The sequence below is a fragment of the Pelophylax lessonae genome (genome assembly GCF_965119305.1).
Source record: "Pelophylax lessonae genome assembly, chromosome: 1".
NCBI classification, from domain to species: Eukaryota; Metazoa; Chordata; class Amphibia; order Anura; family Ranidae; genus Pelophylax; species Pelophylax lessonae.
In genome coordinates, this window is record NC_138768.1 from 383,988,129 (window position 1) to 384,004,769 (window position 16,641).

The 16,641-nt window shown below is 38.4% G+C and overlaps 1 protein-coding gene across 15 annotated transcripts in view; it reads right to left on the reverse strand.

Annotated features, from left to right (window-relative positions):
* The window catches only part of PTPRD (protein tyrosine phosphatase receptor type D), a 1,741,884-nt gene that overhangs the window by 19,108 nt on the left and 1,706,135 nt on the right, over positions 1-16,641 (reverse strand). For all 15 annotated transcript variants that reach the window (XM_082266411.1, XM_082266413.1, XM_082266423.1 and 12 more), the window contains 3 exons: positions 13,000-13,126; positions 6,674-6,799; positions 3,160-3,314 (listed from right to left, as the gene is read on the reverse strand). In XM_082266411.1, the coding sequence (XP_082122537.1) occupies positions 3,160-3,314; positions 6,674-6,799; positions 13,000-13,126 (408 nt within the window). The remainder of the gene's footprint in view (positions 1-3,159; positions 3,315-6,673; positions 6,800-12,999; positions 13,127-16,641) is intronic.

The window sequence follows — 16,641 nt, forward strand, 5'->3', positions numbered from 1 at the left end:
TATCCTGTGTTGAGTTAATAAATAACAAATATTTGTAGATTTCAAAATTGCGCCATTTTGCAAAATGGTGAAAATGGAACGTACCCAAAAATGTCTCAAAAAATCTGGAGGTTTTCATTTTTCACTTAAATCTTTCAGAGTTTGTAAAAGACCCCCCAAACCATACCTCTATAATAAAAAGAAGGTGCTACTGATTTTTTTTAGGCCCCATGGTTTTTGCGCAAATGTTTATCAAACTATTTTCACAAAAAAAAAAACTAAAATCCTTATTTTCACACATAAACACAATATACTGTAACTCCTGTGATTCCTGCTAAATTCCTGCTAAGGCCTTGTTCAGTGGGGTGTGCTAAAGTGTACGCCCACGGAGGGCCGTGTTTACCTGCAGGCAGCCATATTCATGTAAATTGGGAAGCACCAGCTGCAATGAAAGATCTGACATCCATGCGGGTGTAGGTGCATGGACCCAAACACAGACAGCATGAGTTCGGGGACATGCACCCACATGGATGTCAAGTTGAGAGCAGTGGCTTTTTCCTTACAGCTGCTGCGTCTCAATTGACATGAATGGGACTGCCTGCACAGGAATGCACGGAACACCTGTGCATACCCGTGCAGCTGCTGTGTCCCAATTGACATAATGGGACTGCCTGCATGGGGATGCACGGATTAAAACCTGTGCATCCATCTGCAGGTAAACACAGCCCTCTAGTAGTATGCCCCGCATGAACAAGGCCTTGGGCGGCAAACGTGCACTATTGAGCTGTGTTTCTGCAACCCACCAACCACATCCCTCAGGCTGCAATAGGCAGCAGATGGGGGTGTTTACATGCTGGGGTTGCAATGCTTTGCGCCTGTGACCAGTATGAGAGAGTGAGAGCAATAACACCAAATTTAACACACCTGCTCCCCATTCACACCTGGGACCTTGTAACACTAACAAACCACATGACACCGGGGAGGGAAAATGGCTAATTTGGCCCAATTTGGACTTTTACACTTAAGGGTGTACTCACTTTTGCTGCCAGCGGTTTAGACATTAATGGCTGTGTGTTGAGTTATTTTGAGGGGACAGCAAATTTGCACTGTTATGCAAGCTGTACACTCACAGCTTTACATTGTAGCAAAGTGTAATTTCTTCAGTGTTGTAACATGAAATGATATAATAAAATATTTACAAAAATGTGAGGTGTGTACTCACTTTTGTGAGATACTGTATATATATTTTTTACATGTATTTTTAATGGGGGGGGGGGGGCTTTAGAGAGACATCAGGGGTCTAAACAGACTGAAGAGAGTTCAGTCCCTTTCTCTGCAGGCTCAGCTGCAATACTAATCAATGGATGGAAGCCTCTGCATAGCGGCTCCCATTCATTCATACACTCTGACATAGTAAATGCCGTTTACTATGCCATAGTGACAGCTGAACATAGGGGCAATCCATACCGATCGCTCACTATGTTCACCTAGGCAAGGAAGGGGGCTGGTTAACACATGTTTAGCAGCCCCCCACTCTCCATCCTGACAGCCAGGATCCCTCCCAAGCAGCAGCTGCAGCCGGCAGGAGGGAGGGATAGCTGGCTGGTTGCAGTGCAGGGAGGGGTCCCAGGAGATCAGGAATGCCTGGCACTGCAGGGGAGGTCAAAATGGCAGAAGGGGGTCTTAATTTTTTTGCCTATATGTGCCTCCCCTGCAGCATATAAGCCAGCGGGAGGGCAGAGGAGGGAAGCCGCAAGCTGCAGGGGAGGATCCTGTTGCAGGGGGGCGGTGGGGTCAGGATCAGTGTGGGGGGGTTTAGTGTACAGAGTTAGTGAGAGGCTGTAGAGATTAGTTAGGTGGGGAAGGGGTGTATTTTAGGGTAAAGCAGGGAGAAACATCAGTGTAGCAGCAGTGGCAGCAGTGGGGGTGGGGACCTTTTTGGGGTTATAGCTCTGATCAGTGTATTGTTATCTGCTGATTAGAGCTAATGTTTTGTTCAGCAGAGTCTGCTAAAGTGACCATGAGCTCATAATACAAGGGGGAATGAGGTCCGTACGGTGTACGAACCTGGCCAGCTGCAAGCAGTTTTGTAGGTCCGTATGCTGTATGGACCTGGCAGTAAAAGGGTTAAAGGATCATAGACAATGATGAAGACAGATGGGCAGATTTTAATTTAATCCCTTCTCCCTCCTTCTAATTATCCATATTTGAATATAAATCCTCATATATACAGTATAAGGAGTCATTGTAAATAGCAGAAACATATAGAATATATATTTATATCCTTGCACTGATTTTAAAGAAAGGATAGTGGGGTTAATTTAAAAAAGGAATAGAGAGATTTTTAATTACAAAGTAAACATTTACTTGGCTTAGTAAATAAAGTGAAACTGTGTTCCAATTAGTCATCCAACAATGTGTAAGTATTTTTTCTTTTTATTTCTCTTTACTTGACTGTGCATAAGCTGTGTAAAAGTTCACTTTGCAAAACTAACATTACTGTATCTCCTTCTTTACCACTATTTGGCACATGTGTATAAGATACAATCTAAGGAAACATTGACTAAAAGATAGAAATATATGAACAGTTTTTGTCTGAATTATAAGTAATGTAAAAAAAAAAATGCATATAACCCACATCATACATTGTTGTATCTTCAGAAATCTCTACGTGATGTGCCAATTGAAGTAAGTTAACGGTTCCTGCCCACAATCTGTAGATAAAGTTCCCCTGGACAATGTCTTGTACTAATGATGTGTTAATTTACGTCGTGTGTGCAGTTGCTAGCTGCCAATGACAGTTTTGGTTCCTACTGACAATCATATGATAACTATGTCAGCAATTATTGCAGAGACCCCTGCAGTCTGTAGATGTCAATGTATCTTTTTTATTAATACTGTAACTGTCTGATACAATCATAAACCAGAAAAAATATAAATATATATTTTTTTACCTTTTTTTATTTCGTAGAGTATACTTTAAAATGGGGCCAGGTATTTATTTATAAAAATGTGATGATGAAATCATATATATATATATATATTTAAAGAAAATGTAAAAATCATTTAGTTAAGCAAATCGGTTATAAAGTTATAGTAAATTTAACCAATTCATACTGATGTTCCTAAATTTGGCCTGGCTATAACCAATGGCATAGCTGAAGTACTCTTGAAACATACCTGCAATGCACAGATATTGGCCCATCTTGACCAAACTGTTCTTTTGTTTTATGCACTTGTCCTATGAAGTCGATAAATCCTTCTCCGGACTTTGGCACTCCTTGTTCTGGCCAGTCAGTGAACTGGAACTGTCTTACTGTCCGCGACTGCCCATCCTGTAAAAAGAGTTTATTTTTCTTACAACTCTAATAAACCCCAGAATCTTTACTTTTAAATTAATGACCAGAAACAATAGAGTGAAATCCATCCCTAATTTGTGAAGAGGCCATACAGACTCTCTATTGTTTTAATATATTGTTTCTTATGCAAATTCTCAGCAAAATCTGTTAAAAAAGTAACATACTGTATAATAAAGAATAAGTGGACATAAACAACTATGACCATATTGGGTAAAACTAAAAAGTTTCCAGAATGAAGAAAAACAGCATCGTGTATCTGTAAATATCAAACAAAATTAGTTGTTGAATTTATATTTTATTTATTTTATTAAATTATTTCATATTGTATCTCTTTTGTTGAACTCACAATGTTTACTTCATTTTGTTTCTATAATTAAACATTGGTGTTCAAGACTCTTGTAAACCCAGTATACTGCTGGCACATATATTGTATATATCTAACAAAATTAGAATAATGAAGAAAAGCATGATGGGGAGAACTCGGCTTGAACTACTTCCAGATTGGCTTACGTACATTTACATCAGCAGTTTAAGGTGTTTTTCCAGGATTATGCGTGCAGCCCGATGTCAGCTGAATACGGGTCACAGGAGTGCAGGACTAAGATTTGGCCCTTCTTCCCCTTTAATTTGTTGTAAGTGAAACGTCTATATATTATTTTCAAATAGCACGTTATAAAACTTGAAGTTATTTGTGTATTACAACACAAAGATGCATACTCACCTAAAATTATAGTACACAGAAATGTAGTATGAACACCATTGCACTATTTACATTATTATTTTACAATCCTAAAATGCATTATGCAGTAAATACAGAACAGAATGAGTGAAGGTTTGAATCATTAATATGTTCTTATTAGGTTGGCCTTTAAAGTAGGGCAAAGCCAGGTAACAGCCACACAAGGTGAAAAGGAATACAGCGCAAGTTACTCGCTAGGGGGAGAACCTCTGGGGCAATATAGGATAGAAAAGGACCTTGGGGTCCTAGTAGATGACAGACTCAGCAATGGCATGTAATGTCAAACTGCTGCAAGTTCTGGTCACCAGTCCTCATGAAGGATGTGCTGGAACTGGAGAGAGTCCAGAAAAGGGCAACAAAGCTAATAAAGAAACTAGAGGAAGATTACAAGCATTAAACTTATTCTCTCTGGAGAGGAGACTCTTGAGAGGGGATATATGATAGCGATTTACAAATACCGCACTGGTGACCCTAGAATAAATAGAATTTGATAAGACATGCAGCCATTCACTAAATTTGGAAGAGAGGGGGTTTAACCTTAAACAGTGTAGAGGGTTCTTTACTGTCAGAGCAGTAAGAATGTGGAATTCATCCAATCAGATTTTTAGGCTCTGTTCACACTAGTGTGACTTGTCATGCAACTTCGCGACACAAAGTCGTATAACAAGTTGCAGTCCATTGATTTTAATGGCACCCAAAACAATCTATGTGACTTAAAGTTTGGAAAAGGTTCCTGCCCTACTTTTGATGTGACTTTCTTGTGACTTAAGTGCTAGTGCAAGTTGCATCAAGTTTGCACTCGAAATCGTGCAACTGTGTAGTTGCACTAGGGGGAACAAAGCTTTAAGGGCATCTTTAAAATGTGCCAATGTAGTCTTCTACTTTAATGGCAGAAGACATCTAGGGGCCATACAGATGTGTGAAATCACCTTCATTAAGTGGTTTACTCCTACTGTATATATGGGAGGCCCAGTGAGTTGGTATATAAAGTAAGATGTATAGTGAAGTCACATCTTATATTTATGGGATCCTTTACCCAGCAGTCAAATATACAGTAATGCAACCAGAAAATGTCTGATATTTTGTCCTGCTCTAGAAAACAGAGGGCACCTTAAGGGTGAGACTACATTCACATTAACCTCCTGCATTTGGCTTATTGAAACATAGGAGAAATAATCTAGGAGGTATAAACAAGTGTTATGCTTCCTGCATAAAATTCTCCTTCATTTAAATGTATGCATGCTCTTGAAAGTGGTTAAATGCATTTAAACACTTTCAAAGTACCTAACTCTATTTTTTTTCCTAATTTAATATAAACTCAAACAGTGCTGTGCTAATTGTAAATTGTGCAGGAACCGGCCGAGACTTCAACCATGTATGGGCAGGCTGAATGTACCCAAGTTGATCGGTTGATCTTCAATGTTTATTTCTGCGCAACTTTAATATTCATGGCAAGATTTGCTTCTAACTGGGTACATTGACTTACACAGTGTGGACATTATATTTCACTTTTTTATTTATGTACACTGTGGATTATTTATTTATTAATATTTACTGAAATTTAGAAATGTCCTGTAAATGCAGTTAAATGCACGTCTCACTGCCAGTGTAAATGAGGCCAAAAGTATGATATACTTGGGTATATCATGTGTACAGTGTGATACAACTCGTACTTTATTTTGTAAATGTTTTCTTTATAAAATGTACATAACTATGTGCTTCCAACATCTGTCTATATTAGAGGCTATAGATTTAATTGTGTTTAACGTTTGATTTCTGTTTTCCAATATATCATATAAGAATGCATGGGAAACAAATGGCACATGTTAGGGCAATGTACGGTACTGCAGCACATGTGGATTCATACAGGCATTATGGTAAGCTGAAGAGAGGACTTACAATGTATATGTGCTTTGGGTTGCTATTCAAAATGAGTGGCATTAAACCACACCACACATGCACATGTGAAAAATGCGAATTCAAATTATTAGATCAAACCCACTATCTATTAAGCACATTGTAGTACACATTGAAAATCTATTGTAAAATGTTATGGTAACATTCGATTTCTTTGGGCAGAGAAATTAATAACATATTTTTTGTGTATGTGTTCCTTTGCATTTTGGCAATCTTATCACATTTAACAGCAGACAGATTGGATGTTGGGTTTGATCCCACTGCTGTGTAGAACCATAGCTGGCAAAAGGTACAGCTAAGTAACTGAGTAACTGAATAAGTATGATAAACATGAAATTCCACGACAATGAGAAAAGGTTGGGTTCTGTGTGTAAACTGAGTAATCTAGTTCTCCAGCCAAGCAGTTTAACATGTGGATGAGTGAATGAGGCACAAATGGTTCCAAGACTCTGCTAAAGCCAGAATCAGCAGTATACACTGTAAAGCATGTTAGTATTTAGCACAGAATGTGATTTGTTGTGATGTGTTTTAAATCATAAAGTTCTAGCTTACAGAATTTACTGAGCCTGAGTATTTAAAATGTACACATTTCGACAAAACCAAAAAGACTACCTATCATATACTGTGCTTCAAAGTGTTCTGATTTCTGTTATTTTCTTTGCTAAAACAAATTACTTACCCGAGCATCTGTTACTTTAAATTCTCGGAGGATGTACTGAGGCATGTTATATTCTGCCATTGGATCCACCACAAAGTACTGATACCGAGCAGACCGTTCTGCGGGCCAATACTGATGGCACTTTTCCTGGAAACACGAAAATTCATTATTTAAAGGATATAAATTAAAATAATAAAAATAAAGAATAACATGAAGCAGTATATGTTAAACAGAATATGTAATCCTGTACTTTGTTTTAACATTTAAAAGTCCTGCCTACAAACAGATTCCACAAGATGCCTGCTGTTATCTTTGTTAGCTAGAAAAGCCTTGATATCTTTGATCCTGACCTTTAAATTGACCATATGTCTATGCTATAGACGTTCAAGTGTTTACATATTTTTAACATGCATTAAATGAGCTTCAACCACCCCAGTACCAGCAATTGTATTAAATCAGAGTGACTCTTTGCTTGGTAATTGCTGTGATTGCCAAATATAATGATGACAAATGGAAACAGTATAACTGTATACATTGTAAAGCTTGCTTCTTGCTCAAACAACAGAGGAAAAGGAGGAGACTGGATAAACGTAACTGATGAATCCTTTTGCTTAACTCCCCAGGCTGCAGCAGAGGGAGGTTGCAAATCAAGGTAGAGGGAAGGGTTCAAACCAAACATTTATGGATTGTTTTGGGAAGGACCAAAGTGCCACTGAATACCAAAAGGGGAAGGAGGGAAGGATTGGGGTGTTTAAGAAATTCTACTGATCATCAATGATTGTAAAGGGGTAAAGTGTTTTGGGTCTGTTCGTGACATTTATGCAATTTTAGTGCAATACAATTTTATTCTCCAGATTACGTTCTTCTACTAATGAAAGATTTGCACTTGACTTCAGCGGGCAATTTTTTAAAACCTTAAAGCTATATTAAAGGTTTTCTTTTTAAAAAAAATTACAAACATGTTTTACCAATGCTGGTCATACACTAGCCAAAAAATCACTCGGCCGTGAGAGCAAACGATTTTGTCATCATGTAATGACCGAGTTTTGATCGCGAAATCATTCAATGGAGATAAATTAATCAGTTTTTCGATCGCTTTGTCACATATCCCTAGTGCAAACAAGTTCAGGCGATTCAATTTATTGTTCTTCAGTGGCATTTTCCAAACTGTTCCTTCGATTTTTCAGCTGTGAAAATTTAAAACTATTTTCTATTTGTGCCTTTTAACTGGATGAAAAACAAACGAACAGACCAAATAACAGATTTTCGAATGATTTTTCGGCTAGTGTATGGCCAGTATTACTTGGTCTGTGCAATGGTTTTCTTGCAATAATTTTTATTGTGCAATGGTTTTACACTTCTTAGGTCCCTTGCCAGCATTCTTGGCCCATCCCTCCTGCCAAGTGCCCCCAGAGCAAGCAGATTGCAATGGGGGCACCCAGGGAGGCTCTCCCCTGAGCCGCATCTCTATGTGTCCATTTACACACAGAGCCACATTTTGGCCTCCCTCCTCTTTGGCTCACTGGCTGTGATTGACAGCAGCAGGAGCCATTGGCTGTTGCTGCTGTCTCAGCCAATGAGGAGGGAGAGCTCCCAGAGAGCCGAAGCTCTTCCCAAAAAAGGGGTCATTTTGGGGATGTTAGTAATGTCTTGGCATTTTTATTTTAAATGTTTTAAAACAGAAAGTTTGGGAATGGGAATGGTAAACATGACAAACAGAAAGGGTGAATCCCCCTAACGGGGGCACAGACATCAATAAACAGGTGTTCTAATCCCTATCCATGGCTAAAAAAGTTTTACCTTTAGTTACACTTTAATACAAACAAAGAGAGTGGGGAGACAAAACGAAACTGCTGAAAGAATGACTAGGATGATTTAAGCAAAATTGAAAGTTAAGGATATAATTAGCTTCGCACTAAATGCATCTAGAAAGTTTAAATTTGTTTTAAAGCTCATATACTGCCTGAAAACATAATTACTTGAATATCTATAGCCTGGCCCCAGGTTCAATTTATTGTAAAAAAAAAAGACAAAAACAATGTATACTGAAGTCTTATTATACACATTTATGCTGACCGAGAAGCAATCCATGAGAGCTGGGGCTTTACATTAAACTGCATGGCACTGAAATAAATGCAGGCAATATAGTCTGTTTACATTAATGAAGCATCCCCAGTACCCCTGGCTGCTTTCTCTCTGCAGACTCACTTATTTAAATGTAATCAAACTTGGGCTAGTGTGGTCAAATGTGTGTACTATGCCTTCAAATGTCTTTTAAATAATGTTTTTACTTTATTTAACAAATGAAGAAAAAAATATTACTTGAAGCCCTTGCCACCAGCCCTTTATAGAGTCATTAGCACTGGGAGTCAAAGAAGGGCTTCTCGGTCATTTGATCATTGTGATTGGCTCTCACATTGATCACATGATCAGGAGCTTATCAACAGCTCCCAACAGGAACAGTGACTACAGGTATGTCGTTTCGCGTAATAGAGCCAACCTGCCAAAGTAAATGTGTGGCGGCTGGTTGGCAAGTGGTAATAACGTACATTTCATTATTGTGTTTATTGTTGAGCAATAGATGTAGTATAGAACATCAATGTGAAAAGATATATAGAGGGAGGTTTACTAAAAGTGGAGTGTGCAAAATCTGGTGCAGCTCTGCATAGAAACCTATCAGCTTCCAGGTTTTATTGTCACAGCTTAATTGAACAAGCTGAAGTTAGAAGCTGATTGGCTACCATGCACAGCTGCATCAAATTCTGTGTGCTCCAGTTTTAGTAAATCTCCCCATAGAGTATAGGTGCTTTATATAACAATATGTATTCTTATAATAAAAGCATTACCTCCCCTTAACTGAAAATTTAATTCTTGTAAAGTAAAACTCCCAGCAGATGCAGATGTGTATGTGAAAAAATACCGCGCTAATTCCAATTCTGCATAAAGCTACCCGCACTACAATGGACAAAACATTGCAATAAAAATGTATAGTGAAAGTGCAGCGCTAAACAATAATCCAGTAGATATAAATGTATCAAAACAATAGATATCTAGTATACTATAAAGTGCAAAAGTACCAATGATAAATCTAAACAATGGTGTTGTTAAAGTCTATATTATGACTGTAAAAGTAGAATACTACTTGTCTCAAGATAAGACTATTCCCAGATTCCAGAGATCATTCATTATGGACCTGTTAATTTTTGCAACTAATCACAACTATTTTTGGTTTGAGGGCAAATATTACAAACAAGAAAGAGGTGTGGCTATGGGGGCGAAGTTCGCCCCTAGTCTTGCTAACCTCTTTATGGCCAAACGGGAGGAGGAAGTCATCTATGCCCATGAGAGACCGTAATTGGTCCTTTGGGCTAGGTACATAGACGTCATCCTCCTCCTTTGGAATGGCAGTTTAGAAACTTTGGATCAATTTTTTTTATGTTAAACAATAGTGACAGAGGTATTTTTCTGTCATATGAGGCCAGTAGGGAGAGTATCCATTTTTTTAATCTTAAAATAGGGGTTATCAACAAGCAATTGATGACCAAAACATATTTCAAGCCCATCGATCTAAATGGATTAAATTAGAATATTTTAAAAGGGTTATAAGACAAGTGAGGTAGATATAGAAATATAGAATACTCTCGCTATTGATAGAAGGTCACTTTTAGATGATCAACCTAAACATAAAGAAGGGTCTTACCAATCATAGTGTCCCTAAACATTATCTACAGTACCACAGCAAAGATCCTAGAGGTACCCAATTTCTGATCATTGATAAATATGTCCCCCCATGGAGGGGAGGTTCAATTAGACGGGGAGTTTCCCAATTAAAAACCTACTGCATTTATGAGTTGAGGTCCTTCTCCCCTTTGGGTATGAATGTTGAGTGGGACATCAATAAAGCATAACGTCAACAAGTCTTGTTTGACATTAGAGATTTACAGATATCCTTTTACTTGGGGATTCTTGACTATAGATACCTCAAGGTATGGTTAGGTTCAGTAATTATAAGGGAGTTGTAGCTTCTCTACCTCAGTGGACTCCTGCATGCATATAAGTGTATTTACTATCGAGTGGGTATGTTCTCCTTTTTATTACAAATATTTTAAATATTTTTAATATCTTTCGTTTTTCCCCTTTTTTATAAGTCGTTTCTATACAGGTGTGCATTTTGTGATTTATAACACAATTGATGTCCACAACAACATATTCTGCTACATATAGCAGATAACCCCTTTTTTCTCGTCTAGGCGTGATTGTTTTTACAGCGAGGCTTAGATTCAGGGCAAGTTTAATATTAGAATCATGGCTTATTTGGGACGCATATGCGCAAAGTGAGGCTTCGTTGGTACGTAATAATCATTCCTTCACTGCATTCCATTGTTCTGATCCGTGGGATGGTAAGTCTTGTGCTGAATGAATTCCAGCGCGTGCACACCATAACTGTCCGGACGACGCAAGCACAGTCACTATAGCTGGATAGAGTTGTGACACGTATGCATAGAAGCTAATGGAAGAGGCTTGAAACGCACTGCATGATGCCATGTTTTTAGCCAGGAAGCAATTATTTGGATTACAGGTACATCATGGTGGAAAGTAATTAAGGTAATTACCAAGATATGGTATATATATATATATTTATGTAATAACGGGAAAGCCTATAGATCTCTCTCTGAGGATGAAATGCGTTGGGTTTCTTACAATTCAGGACATTGCATTCTGATTTTCCATGTTAAATGTTGTTAAAGGCGTTTGTTTATTGGATATGATGTAAGTTTTTTACCTTTTAAATAAAACCCAAAGTTACAGTTTTACACTATGTGGAGGCTTCTTTTATCTTTATGGTCCAACGCCCTGTATGATACAACATTGTGAGCGACGGTCCTATCGTGGAGCTACGATTGGAAACCTTCAGAGCTGCCTTAAGAACACCATCTTTGGCCATATTCAAGTGTTGTTGCGATGGTATCTGAGTACATACTCTCCGGTAAGCAGTATATCCTCATTGGGTGGTGGACTGTCACATATTGGTGATTGAAGCACGGACGGTGGCAAAATTCATCTTCATCTTTTCTCTGCAGACTTTTACAGTCATAATATGAACTTTATTATCACCATTGTTTATATTTATCATTGGCACTTTTGCACTTTATAGTATATTAGATATCTATTGTTTTGATACATTTATATCTACTGGATTATTGTTTAGCGCTGCACTTTCACTATACAGTTTCCTAACATTGCTGAAGCTCCGGAGAATTTTTTGAAATAAATTATTTATTTAAATTTTCACAAAAAGCAATTACAACACGAAAAGACAGGAATAAATTGTTTAGCCAATAGTATAAGCTTACAGAATGGCAAAACAGATACCACAATATTGCCAGTGTCACTTAGAAGTAATATGGTGGATCAGACAAAATACCTAGACTAAGCAATTAAGAGTGATATGAAAAAAAAGAATGTTGTTTGTAGAAAGTGTAGCAACATACCCCAACATCTCAAGGAAAAGGGCAAATACATATTAAAGACCCATCAAAGTTTAGTCAATAGCAGCCAAAAGGGAAGAAGCCCATTATAATTTGAGGCTGTATTAACAATAAGGTGAACACGTAAAGGACAAGAGAAAAAAGAGAGATAAGGGGGAAGGGCAATTCTTGGGGGGAGACCGACCACCTAATGTCTCTACTTAACTGTAAAAAGTAGTAAGACGTAGAGCTCAGGGCTGGGAAGAAGGTACCTATTTGCATATTTTCTGGAACTGCCAAAAAAATCCATCCTTTCTGGGAGCAAGCGAGTCAGCTGATATTTAAACTAACATCAGTAGAGCTGGGAAGTCACTCCAGGGTTTATTTGCTTCACCTTCCACCAGATAAAATTTTCACTTATGGTACACTTTTTGAATGCAGCCCAGGCTTGTATTCCTGCTCTATAAAAGCAACCTATCACCCCTCCAATCTTCCTGTGGCTGCCAAAAATCAACGACATTGAATGTATAGAATGCTTTATGGCCTATTTCATCATAGAGAAGAGAAATTTTGTAACATGTGGTATTTGTGGTTGATTTTTCCCTGTGTCTTTGCATTATCAGGAATGATTACATTCCTCTGCCGTGGGATGACCTCTGGATAGTCCGGTTTTAAGCTAAACCACTCCAAATGGGTTTCTATAATATGCCCTGTTAAGTCATTTGCTGTCCTTGGCCCTCTCCTCCGGCACACATTCTTCCCCTAAAAATTTGAAGCACCCCTAAAAGCTCTAGAGAATTTTGAGAATGACAAAGGTCAGAAGTTATGGCCTAAATGTTTTACTTCTGTTATGAGCAATAGGTAAAAGCAGATACTCACTCTGCCCATTTCTCGGAGCTTCGTTAGCATAACAACAATGGTTGAGTTGTGTTCCCATAGCATTCTCCAGAAGTCTTCCGTTGTCTCTGCCAGGGGACCTTGTGTCGCTATATAGGCTTTTTGTTGTCTGTTTGAAAAAAATATATTAATAAATATATTTTAGGTACAGATGCCTGTACAAAATCATTAGTAGCTTCAACAAAAATCTTTTTCTGTGTAAATATAAACAGTATACTTCATGTAATTAGGTGTTAGGTGTTTTTAAGAGTAAAGGCTCCCTTTAATATAAAAGTCATAATGGAACCCCTGGTAAACACAAAAGGTTAATATGTTATTTGTTAAAGGCAGATAAACTGATTTACTTATATCTATCCCAAACAGTATACTTAACTGCAATTAATGTTGTTGTGGCTACAATTCCTATAAGCAGGTGAGAAATGGGTAACCTGACTGCTGAATACACAAGAAAAAGGAAATGGCTGCACACCACGGCTAGTCCTGAATCCTTTTATTGAAATATCCCAATGTGACACACACAGGACACTAACAAATTACAGATAGTTAGCGCATTTCACACAAAAAACTGTGCTTGATCAAGGATAGAAGGATTTAGGACCAGCCATGGTGTGCAGACACTTCCTTTTTCCAGAATATGCTTTACAGAGGCAAGCCGGGGAGGGCACCCACATGTGAAATCTCAGAGGCTTTTTCATCTCACCTGGAGCAGCATGTCTCTTGCCTTTTATGCTGAATACATATTACACTTTGTGAAGCCCCTAAGTGCTGACTAGCACTGTACCCCTCTATGGAAATGGCCAGCTTCACGACCCTTCTAAAGAAGACAGTTAGTAAAACTGGGAGCAGCTGCTGTCCAAGTGACCAGAGAACAGATCGCAAGGAGCCTTAGAAAGTATGGCTTATCTAATCACTGACACATTACAAGACTTGAAGTGGAACTGCTGCCACAGCCAAGGATAGAAGGATTTAGGACCAGCCATGGTGTGCAGACACTTCCTTTTTCCAGAATATGCTTTACAGAGGCAAGCCGGGGAGGGCACCCACATGTGGAATCTCAGAGGCTTTTTCATCTCACCTGGAGCAGCATGTCTCTTGCCTTTTATGCTGGATACATATTACACTTTGTGAAGCCCCTATGTGCTGACTAGCACTGTACCCCTCTAAGGAAATGGCCAGCTTCACGACCCTTCTAAAGAAGAAAGTTAGTAAAACTGGGAGCAGCTGCTGTCCAAGTGACCAGAGAACAGATCGCAAGGAGCCTTAGAAAGTATGGCTTATCTAATCACTGACACATTACAAGATTCGAAGTGGAACTGCTGCCACAGCCTTTAAACCTGAGCAGAAAATCATATTTTAAATAGTCTGCAAAGTATGATGGAAACTGTCACAAATTATGGGGAGAAAGTTTTTAAAATTAATTTTGTTTAACACATGGTACATAATATCAGATAAGAGGAGGCTGCCTTTTTAGGTGCTGAAAATATAAAAAAATGAAAATGATGTTTAACACAGTGGTACCTTGCCCACACAGCACAAAGTACCAGTGTACTGTACTAGTACCAGTGTCTTTTAAGAAACTACCTCCTCTGCACCAGTTATACCCACCAGTTCCTGCCATGCAGATGGCAATGAAATTCACAGTGTAGAATTTTGTTGGGTGCTAAGGGTATCAGTGACTCCCCCCAGTCACGTGACAGTACTTAGGCCTATTGATTGGCTGCTAGATCAAAGCACAGTCACATGGGGGAAGGTCACATGCTCCCCTATACGCAGAAGACCCAATAATTGCCCCTGGCTGCCATGGAGAAAATGGAATTAATGGAGTGCTGGTAAAGTGGCGCAGGGGGTGGGGGAACTATTACAAAGCCACTGTCACTATGCCCTAAATGAAAGTGGTTAAAGTCAAAACATGCTTTAGTTTTGAAGACAAAGGTGATTGGCTACTATTCATATATATACTGTATATACAGTTAGGTCCATATATATTTGGACACAGGCACAATTTTAGTTTTTTTCAGGTATTTACCAAAACATAATCAAACTATAGTTACATAATGGATTTGGGCTGAAAGAACACACTCTCAAGTTTAATTTGAGGGTATGTACATCCAAATCGGAGGAAGGGTTTAGGAATTACAGCTACTAAGAATAGCCAACCCCCCTTTTCAAGGGACCAAAAGTAATTGGACAATTTAATCAAAAGCTGTTTCTTGACCAGCTGTGGGCTACTCCTTCATTATTTCTTCATCAATTAAGCAGGTAAAAGGTCTGGAGTTGATTCTAAGTGTGGTATTTGCATTTGCATTTGGAGTCTAGTGAACCTACATCATGCGTTCAAAGGAGCTGTCCATGAAAGTGAAACAGGCCACTGTAAGGCTTCAAAAATGAAACCATCAGAGAGATAGCAGCAACATTAGGAGTGGCCAAATCAACAGTTTAGCACATTCTGAGGAAAGGAAAATGCACTGGTGAGCTCAGCAACATATAAAGGCCTGGACGTCTATGGAAGACAAGAATGGTGGATGATTGTAGGATCCTCTCTATGGTAAAGAAAACCTAGTCACAAAATCCAGACAAGTGAAGGACACTCTCCAGGAGACGGGTGTATCATTTTTAAAGTCAACAATCAAGAGAAGACTTCACGAGAGCAAATACAGAGGGTTCACCACAAGGTGCAAACCATTCATAAGCCTGAAGAATAGAAAAGTCTAATTAGACTTCTAAAAAACATCTCCAAAAGCCAGAACCGTTCTGGAAAAGCATTCTTTGGATGTATGAAACGAAAATTAATCTGTACCAGAATGACAGGCAGAAAAAGTGTGGAGAAGGCTTGGAACAGCTCATGATCCAAAACACACAACATAATTTGTAAAACATGGTGGAGGCAGTGTGATGGCATGGGCATGCATGGCTTCCAGTGGCACTGGATCATTGGTGTTTATTGATGATGTGACAGAAGACAGAAGCAGCCAAATTAATTCTGCAGTGTTTAGAGATATACTGTCAGCCCATATTCAGCCAAATGCGCTTCAAAGTACGGATGGACAATGATCCAAAACACACTGCAAAAGTAACCCAGGAGCTTTTGAAGGAAAAAAAGTGGAATATTCTGCAATGCCTGAGTCAATCACCTGATCTCAACCCAATTGAGCATGCATTTCACTTGCTGAAGGCAAAACCAAAGGCAGAAAGACCCACAAACAAAGAACAACTGAAGACAGCTGCAGTTAGAGCCTGGCAAAGCATCACAAAGGAGTAAAACCAAGTCTTCAGGCAGTCATTGCCAGTAAAGGATTCTCAACAAAATATTAAAAATGAACATTTAATTTATGATTATATTAATTTGTCCAATTACATTTAAGCCCCTGAAAATTAGGGAACTGTGTATAAAATGGTTGCAGTTCTTACAATGTGTACTTTATATTAATGTTCAACCCCTTGAATTAAATTAAAGCTAAAAGTCTGCACTTCAAATTATTTTGGATTGTTCCATTTTAATTTTATTCTGGTGGCACACAGAGCAAAAAGTATGAAAATGATGCCTGTGTCCAAATATATATCGACCAAACTGTATATATGTATGTACATTTATATATCTATATATATATATATATATATATATAT